The sequence below is a fragment of the Trichoplusia ni genome, chromosome 24, assembly GCF_003590095.1.
Source record: "Trichoplusia ni isolate ovarian cell line Hi5 chromosome 24, tn1, whole genome shotgun sequence".
Taxonomy (NCBI): domain Eukaryota; kingdom Metazoa; phylum Arthropoda; class Insecta; order Lepidoptera; family Noctuidae; genus Trichoplusia; species Trichoplusia ni.
In genome coordinates, this window is record NC_039501.1 from 1,137,397 (window position 1) to 1,146,721 (window position 9,325).

Sequence of the window (9,325 nt, forward strand, 5' to 3'; positions counted from 1 at the left end):
AAATTTTGTTAAGCTTTATACTAAAATGTAAATATAAATTCGTACATGGCAACATTATTCCTTAAAAACTTTCCAGATACTTTTGTTTATGGTTCCTAGTGTGGCAAACACCGAGTTACATCTAAATCGATTATTTTTATCGAGTACTAAATTGAAATGTTGTACGTTTGGAAAACAATAGTTTCAATGAAAAAGTTATAACCGATTACTACAAAGCAAGAATCAAATTTAAAATCTATATATTTTTACAATTTAACAAAATAATTCAACGATCTTACATCGGTAATTTGAGAATTCGAAATATGACATTCCGATTGTGTGACTGATTCCGATTCACGTGATTACGTCACTCGGGCCAAGCGAAGCGAGCGGAGGGAGATGTACGAGATTCGTACTGTGTTAAAATTAATACGTCATCTCTTATTCTGAAGTGATATTTGTTAATTAATTCGCGGTGTCGCTTAGAAATTTACCATAAAACAGTAAGTAAATAATACTGGTGTCTTTCCATGCCTCGCCGTATGGTACGGACGCGTTGTTTGGTTCCCTGTGCAGTGCCTATACAAATGCATAATATAACCTATCTGCGCTTTGCATAAATCTATGAGGCCGCAGCCTTGTAATTGATGCAGATGCAGCCGATGTGGAAATAAGGCGTTAATGCGATTACAAAAGTAGTTAAAACGTCATCGGAGCGAAGCCATCAAGTCGGGGTGTTTTGCCGCGCTGTGTGCCGTGTTTATTGACGCGTTGGTTGCAATATTGCAGACATAATGCCGGCGGCGCGAGGCGTTAAACGTGCAGCGTCTAAATCGTCCGCCACAGCGGCCCCGACGGTGCCCAAAAACAAGAAAAAACGTGGAGGTAAGTTTCTAGGCATTTTGCAATTGTTTTCTTTACATTTTTGCCTATGTCAATGACCTGTCAAACGCGATGGCGGGAAACGAAAGGCGCGAACTCTTGGTATAGAAGTTTCTTTTTTTTGTGTTTTCGACATAACTGTACATTAAATAAGAATTGTTCGGGTACGTTTAGCGATATAAGAGTATGTTTATGCGTAAATATCGCGTTGGTTATATAAGCGTCGCACACGAATGTATTTTTTTGAGGTTAGTTAGTTCGTATGACGCTCCATTGTATTTACAAAAGTATTTTTCACATAAATTAGCGCATTCCATAAATAACTGTAACTAAATTGTATTTAAGCTACGACGACGCACACATGTAATTGTATTTATCTTTATCTTGTATAGAATTAGCTAATGAGAATAGGCCAAGCCATTAATCTTCCATTAGCTGCCATACAGATAACAATTTTGTTACATTCTATTATATTTAACCTTCATCTCAACAAGTTGCCAACCTACATTTGCTGTTATACAGAATTGTGTAATATTTTAATCCAAAGACAATGTTCTCATATTAATCAAATTTTATAACTTTAAATTCTGAAAAAAAAACTTAGTTTGTACAAGAGAAACATAATTACTTATCTATTGGCTTTTCGAGTTCCGAGCCTCCATAGATTTAATATACAACTTATGACTAAGACTGCTGTTGAAAGTGTTTTACTCTTAAAATTAATAGTTAAACTTAGTTAAAACCAATATTATACTGCAAGAAGTTAAATATATGTTCTCATTAAATGAACATGTTAAAATAATAGGAGGAAATAAAGACAATGAAAAAGATTTAATGCCAAGCATTCCTGTAAAATGATTTTATTATTGCTAACCTATATTTTAACTATAATGAGTTTTAACAGTAGTTTTAAGCGACCAATATGTGACGCTGTAAAAAAAAACAAGTAAAATTAAAAAAAATACTTATGTAGAAAAAATACTCATACAAAAGGGCAAATAAATAGTAAAGATCTGGCAACACTGGCCTTGAACCCCTCATTCATAGAATAACTGAGATTACCTTGTAATGACATTATCTTGTGAAGCATAATGTTTACGCACCTTGTTTGCACTGTGTAATCTGTTTGACTTGCTTCTCATCCTATTTAGAGGAAATTATATAAATAAATACATTATAATTAACACAGTTTTGGTTATGATGCTACTGCAATGTATCTCATATCTATTAAGTAGTGGAAAAATACTGTTTATTAGTTGACATAAGAAAACTTGAATCCAAATTTATTGGCCAAGTATGAGTTGTGAAGTATGTTTTAATTAAACTTTAATAAATTCTAGACCTATACCAAATATTTTCGTAGTGTAACACAGTCAATTTATTATTATTGACCATTTAATAACCTAAAACAGGATATAAACTATATCATATAATAATATGATTCATAATTATTAAGCCAAAAAATTTTAGGTCCTGTAAATCCCCCAGCGCTGGGCAAACTTTCCCACATTACACGCAACTTTGATACTAAATGCAAATAATTATCTGTTATCTTTTTTTATCTACCATCACCTATACCTACTACTTTTTCTTGTAAACAACTTGATAAAAATCATTCTACAAACCAATAAAAATATTTCATATTATATCATATTTTTATATGTGTCATCATATGTGATAAGAATGACCTCAAATTATTTTGATAATGCTCACTTCACATGGCTAAGCTTTTGCTTGAGAGTGCAGTTTACACAAATATAATATAGAATCTTTGACCATTAAATTAAACTTAATTATTGAATGAAATTGGATTAGTAAGATTTGTTCTATTATAATAATTTATTTGCTTGAAACACAATACATCGAGAATGTTGAACAACATAGCTTGCCAGCGTAGTGACATGCAAAATTTTGGAACGAATTGATGGATTCATTTGGATCAAAATTGTTGCAATTTATTTATTGACAATACTCCTCCAAGTACTTCTTTTTAATGTTAATAAGTTAAAAAAATTAAAAAAAAATGCATAGCATGCATATGCTAGCAAAAAATTTTCTTATTTAATAGCTGTTGGTTAATAGAAATTTTATATTTTTATGTCTATTTTGATGACTACAATCGAGTCTATAATTTTTTTAACCTAAATGGCTCAAACACCTACAAACATGCTAAAATATTGTGCAAATTAATTTGGCAAAGATAGATTCACGAGAAGGTCAATCTGAACAAATATTTTAGTTTTTAAATCATTGTTTTATTTACCTTGGACATAAACTTGAGTAAGTGATTTCCTAAGGTTTCTAACACATTGGATGAGTATAACAATAAATTAAAGTGCCAGTTGATTGATTAGTAAATACATTGAAGGTTTTATTTGTGTTAACTGATGATGATATGTAAATGTATGTTGTCCTGTGACAAAAGCTTGCATTTAGCCTAACCACTTAATTAGTTAAAAAAAGAACCAAGAAATTTAGTATGAAGGCATGAATTTATGAATGATGTCATGAAAAAAAAGCATATTAAATAGTATGTACATCTTACTCGTAATTTGAAGGTGACAATGTAGTGTATACCTATTTATAATGAATCAACAGGTGGTTTTCTCTACAAATAACTGTATTAAATTGACCTGCATTGTCCTCAAGCTTAAGCAATTGTTACTATGCCAAAATAGGTATGACTATTAAGATGATAATTATGGAGTACCATTTTTTTTGTTGTACTAGCTGACCTGGCAAACTTTGTTTGGTCGTATAAATTATTTCTCGAGTGTAGAAAATGTATTAAAAAAGTGTTACTGGTGAACAACCCTTATCACTTATCACCTGAGTGTAAGAATTATAGGTAGTAGCAAATTTTCAGACCTGTGGAAAAATCTTGATCAAATGTATGGAATAGGTAGATTATTAGTAGAGATAGAATTGGAAGTGCCTTTAAAACCATATAAAGTTTCTTTATAAACAATCAATCTGTTTTGGAAGAGTATGGTAATTAGCATTGTGGCACCATAATTTGATATACACAAAGAATAGCCTTTTACATCATCATGTTCATTTCATCATCAGATATACTTAGGTACATATCTTAATTATGAAACAACTTGTCTATTATTATTAGACCAAAAAATACATGTACAAGAAAATAAACATGCATAACATTTTACCTATAACAACATACAATAATAGTACCTAACTAATATGGAATGATGTTGATACAGCGATCCAGTTGGAGATCCCCACTGCTCCCAAAAAGAGGGGGCGTGTGCTGACATGCGGACAGGGCGATGTCGGACAGCTTGGACTTGGAGAAGATGTTATAGAGACTACAAAGTAAGTAGTCGTAGTAAATCTAGATTTTACAAAAACACGAATCAACCTCTATTTAATATCATTGTGGGTTTCAAAATCAAGATTTTATTTCAAATTGGCTATTTCCCAGGCACTACAAACTTTAACGTAAACTTAAAACGTTAAAATAATGAACCTAGTTGCATGGTCCCAAAGTGTCATTCTTATGGAGAAGAACCGCAAAGAAACTCCATAAGTTACTCTTTTAAAAATGTAAATTTCAAGACGTTTTTGTTTCTATGTTTAAAAGTGATGTTTTGCCAGGTTCTTATTTTACAAACCATGAAACAATTTGACTATGTTGTGAAAGTAATGTTTTTGTTTCAGATTTAAATATGTGACAGCATTAGGTGACAAAATAGTTGATGTGCATGCAGGTGGTATGCACACAATAGCTCTTGACAGCAGTGGAAAGGTTAGTTCATTTCATATTTCTAAATACTTTCTTAACAAAGTGCGGAAGCGTACTTTCTACATGTGATTGACTCAAAAATATATTGTATTCTAGATTTTGAGTTGACCTAACCTGCAGTACAAATAAGTAGATCTATGAAAATTGCATATTTATTTATCTAAATCTGTTCATACACATTTACAAGGATAGGGTAACAAAATTAGTGAAATTACTTATAAACAGCTATTTACTCCCAAGGCAATGCTAAAAAAATAATGAAACATTTCATAGTCACTTTAATTGAAAGTTCATATTACGTATCCACAGGTGTGGACATTCGGCTGCAACGACGAGGGCGCGCTGGGGCGGCCCACGTCGGGCGACAGCGACGAGGGCAGCCCGCGCGGCGTGGCGCTGCCCGGCCGGGCCGTGGCCGTGGCGGCCGGCGACTCGCACTCCGCCGCGCTGCTGCACACCGGCGACGTGTACGCCTGGGGCGCCTTCCGGGTACACCCACTGACGTACACACGATATACAGACATCAATCACCTTGTTATCACTCAATTTTCTGGATCATATTGAATGATGGATGTTATTGACGACCTCCATGGTCGAATGGCGTACGCACCGATTTCAAAGTGTCGCTAGCTCTGAGGTCCCGGGTTCGAACCCCGGTTGGGTCAATTTAAAAATTAAATTTATGGAGAGGCCTATGTCCAGCAGTGAACAGCTATAGGCTGAGATGATAACGATGATGATGAACTGATTGAAAAAAAAATACAGCTGTTTCCCGTTCCCCCAGGACTCGCACGGCAGCATGGGGCTGGTGATGCGCGGGCGCGCGGGCAAGCCCTGCGCAGCGCCCGAGCGCCTGCCGCTGCCCGAGCCCGCCGCAGACATCGCGTCCGGCGGGGACCATCTCGTCATACTCACCGTCAGTACACTACATGCAAACTAACTAGTACAATTCCCCCGGTTCAATATTCCTATCACACCTGACAAACGACCTTGAAAATCTAAACCGATTTCCGCCAAACAGCCAAGAACACTCTCGGCTGATATACCTTTTAAACTAAAAAAAATGCATTGAAATCGTATCATCCGTTAGAGAGCTACGATGTCATAAATAGACATATACAACACAAGTCAAACTTATACGTTTTTTCGTCGAGGATGAAAATCGTCCTAGTCGTAAAAGTCGTCCATGGATTACACAAATGATTATCCTAAGCGGGAATCGAACCCGCGTCACTTCACGCACATTAGATTTGGCGTGAAGACCTTAACCGAGTGATTGAAGTCACACTAGCAAGCTAAAAGTTATCAATGGCGAGCACGATAGCTATCAACGTTCAAATAACCTACAGACCTGACTTTATGAGGGTATCTCTTGTCAATGTCCCATGGACAATCATGACCAATCCGTCGTAACAAAACAGTTTTCGTATAATTTTAGAAAATAAAAATATAATTGTCAAATGAAAATTAAAATATGTAATAAATTGGACTTCTTCTTACCAAAAATCACCATATTTATTTACGTCATTATTACAGACATCAGGCGCAGTATACACAATGGGTTGCGGAGAACAAGGCCAGCTCGGCAGGCTGTCGCAGAGATCCGCCTCCAGGGATGCGCGGCAAGGATTCTGTGAGTTTATTTATTCTGATAATTTAGAATTCTTGATATAAATCTGTACTACTCTGCTTGTCTTACTTACTAACCGATGTCTTATTAACCGACTTAAAAAAGATGAGGTTTTTTTTTCATATCCGGGACAAAATTTCGGATTGGATGAACTGATTCTGTTCATCATTTTCATTTATTGTGAAAGACATTATTTGGTTTAGTACATTTGATTGGATGTCAGTTGTATGTTTTTGTTGATAAAACAATAATATGATTCTGAACTAAACGGGGCTAGCTCAAATGCTATGCTTGACGGTAGTCAAGCCCAACATTCACTGCCAATCTAAATTAATTTAGCTTAGTTCACAAAGTTGACTAAGTTTTTCATTTTGCCTAGCTTAGCTGGCATACATTGCGGTGGACGATTATGTATGACAAAATGGCTGACCTATGCAAGCTAAGCTAAATTAACTTAGTTTAGCTGGCGGTGGACGTTCGGGTTCATGGTCTTTTAAGATTACATTAAAGCTGTATATTGGTCTGTCTCTCCCCCTGACCAAGTAACCAACTTAAGCTGTGACTTGATTGTACGTTGAGGTGAGCTATACTGGTGTAAGTGTAAAGTTCCCCGAGTGACCGCTAGTCCCCCCGCAGCGGCGCTGCTGGTCCCGGCGCGCGTGACGCTGAAGGCGGGCGCGAGCCGCGTGTGGGCCGGCTACCACGCCACCGTCGTGCAGGACAGCAACGACAAGATGTTCGCCTGGGGACTCAACAACTACGGCCAGCTCGGTATGGACACATACTACTGCATTATTTTTAAATCATGAAGGACATCAACTTAAAAATATTTATACAATAGAGTAATCTTAATATTTACATTTTTTAAACTATATCAATACAAAATATACATAATTTACAAAGCATCAAAAAAGTGATATTTGTCCCCGCCAAAGTCGCTAAATGTGCCCTGCGATGAGGCTTCGTAAAATCTCAGTATCAAAATATTTCTTCAATCAAAATTCAAAACTCAAAGGACCGAAAAAAATTCTAGTTCTGCCTCAATGTTATTTTGTTAAAACCTACGTTGGATTTAATGTAAAAGTAAGGGTATATCTTTAAAATTACTAAAATAATTTATCTTAAGCAACAAATGACCCTATCGCCGCGGCAGTTCATGATTAAGAACTCCGGGGCTAGGAATTTTGGAATGTCCCGAAAATTTGTTTGAGTAAGCCGTTTGATCATTAAATTTTAATAATCACTTAATATGTATGAATATTAATATAGTACATTACCATTTCCTCTGCAGGTATAACAGGTGAAAAGCGTAAAACAGCGTTATTCTCTCCAACGGAGTGCGACGCGTTCTCCAGCCACAACACGACGTGGACCAGTGTCGCCTGCGGACAACATCACACCATCGCACTAGATGCCAACGGACAGGTCTATGCTATCGGTCGCTGTGAATACGGAAGGTATGGACTCATTCAATTAAATTTACATAACATACATTAGATGCGGCAAGGCATAAAAAAGACTGACAACACGCATTATTATCTGAACTTAAATGGCTAGATGTTGATAAAGGGTTCTTAGTAAGCTAGTAGAACAGCTATATTCTGTCATTTCTAAGTCAAGATATTGCTTGAGCGCACATAAAAATATAGAAAAAATTTCAAAAGAATAAAATTCTGAAAAATTAAGTTTTTTCTTTTCGTTAGATTGGGTCTTGGCGACCGTGCAGGCGACGCCGAAGTATTGGAGCCTATTCCTAAACTACAAAACAAGAAAGTCGTCTGCATAGCTGCCGGCACAAGCAATTCCTTTGCTGTTACTGATACTGGTGAGTCTTACATTGTGTATGAAATATATTATTTTTTTGTAAATTGTAAAAATATATTTTTATGCAAGAATTAACAAGTGTTCAAGTCGGCCCGTTATAACCTACGGCGCCGGCGGCGAAACTAAGGCCTGAAAGTTCGTTAAGCTCACACCCGCGCGGTTTCATACAAAAGTCGGTACGATTCTTGCTGTGGATTCACTCTGCGCTTAGCAGCTTTTGCTTGGATACCGCGACATTCCAGTCTGCTTGCCGCGGCTCGACCGACAGCCCGCCTCCCGCCGCTCCCCGCAGTATATCACTACGAGCGGAGTCCGTGGCATGCCGTTGCCGCACTAGGCTACGGGAGCGTGTGGCTCGTCTTTTAATGCCGTGCGATATCCCTTTCAATGCCATGGCGACGGCGTCATTATTAAAGCATATAAATTTTTGTAAGAGTATGGTTGAATGTCCATTAAAATTTAAATACCCAAGGGTATTTAAATTTGTTTCCATGCCGTCCCGGTCTGCGTAGGCACTTAGCGGCTAAAACCACCCCGGTGTGTCCTCGCATGTGTGCACGCGGGGCTGCAGGAGTCCAAATTGTTCCGCAGCCCCGCACTAGTGCTGGCTCAGTCCGTCCGGGCCTCGCATAGTGCACGGGGTAGTGAAGTGTTTTCCTATCCCGTGCACCGCCTTAGAGACTCTGTTTGATGGGGACGCCCGCTTTAGAGTCGTCCCTAAATCTCTTGCCCCCATTCATGGGTTCTGGAAAAGTCCGTTGTTCGCGTTTCTCCTGCGTCCGGTGCGCTTTCTACGGCAGGGGAAGGGAGTCGATCTTCCTCTCCCGTTCCGCATGTTCCTTCTTTGACATCGCGTCCTCGCAGAAGGACACCACTGCGTCCCACGACTCGCGCTACTGTCCATCTTCCGTATTACGGCCGGCAGCTGACAGATCCTATTTCATTAGTGAGGACACGGCGCTGCTCCTCCCGCGCCACACATTCGGCATTCGAGAGTGTGTTGCGCCGCGTCCTCCCCGCTGTGGGCGCAGTGGTGTCCCCGCCCCCGGCCTGTGTGTGAGGGCGCCGCGCCTCCCGAGCCAGGCGCGAGCACTGGCCGGAGCGCCTCCACGGGTGCGAGGCGGCGGCAGGGCGCAGGAGCCTGGGCCACCAATCCGATAGGCTGAATTGATTTACATTATAATCAATGTTTTTGTGTTAATAAGCATTTGAGACAATTTTTTTTTCATGAGGCTTGTACTTTTTGT

General features: G+C 38.4%; 1 protein-coding gene across 1 annotated transcript; it reads left to right on the forward strand.

Annotated features, from left to right (window-relative positions):
• Nucleotides 1–335: 335 nt before the first annotated feature.
• LOC113505125 (regulator of chromosome condensation-like) lies at nt 336–8,079 on the forward strand (the record flags this gene model as incomplete). The annotated part of the gene is given in 10 exon segments (XM_026887656.1): nt 336–482; nt 769–864; nt 4,083–4,194; nt 4,540–4,627; nt 4,934–5,113; nt 5,409–5,540; nt 6,161–6,257; nt 6,891–7,025; nt 7,546–7,711; nt 7,958–8,079. Coding segments are annotated over 9 exon segments (1,123 nt in total), but the record flags the coding sequence as incomplete, so codon positions are not given.
• Between the last annotated feature and the right edge of the window lie 1,246 nt (nt 8,080–9,325).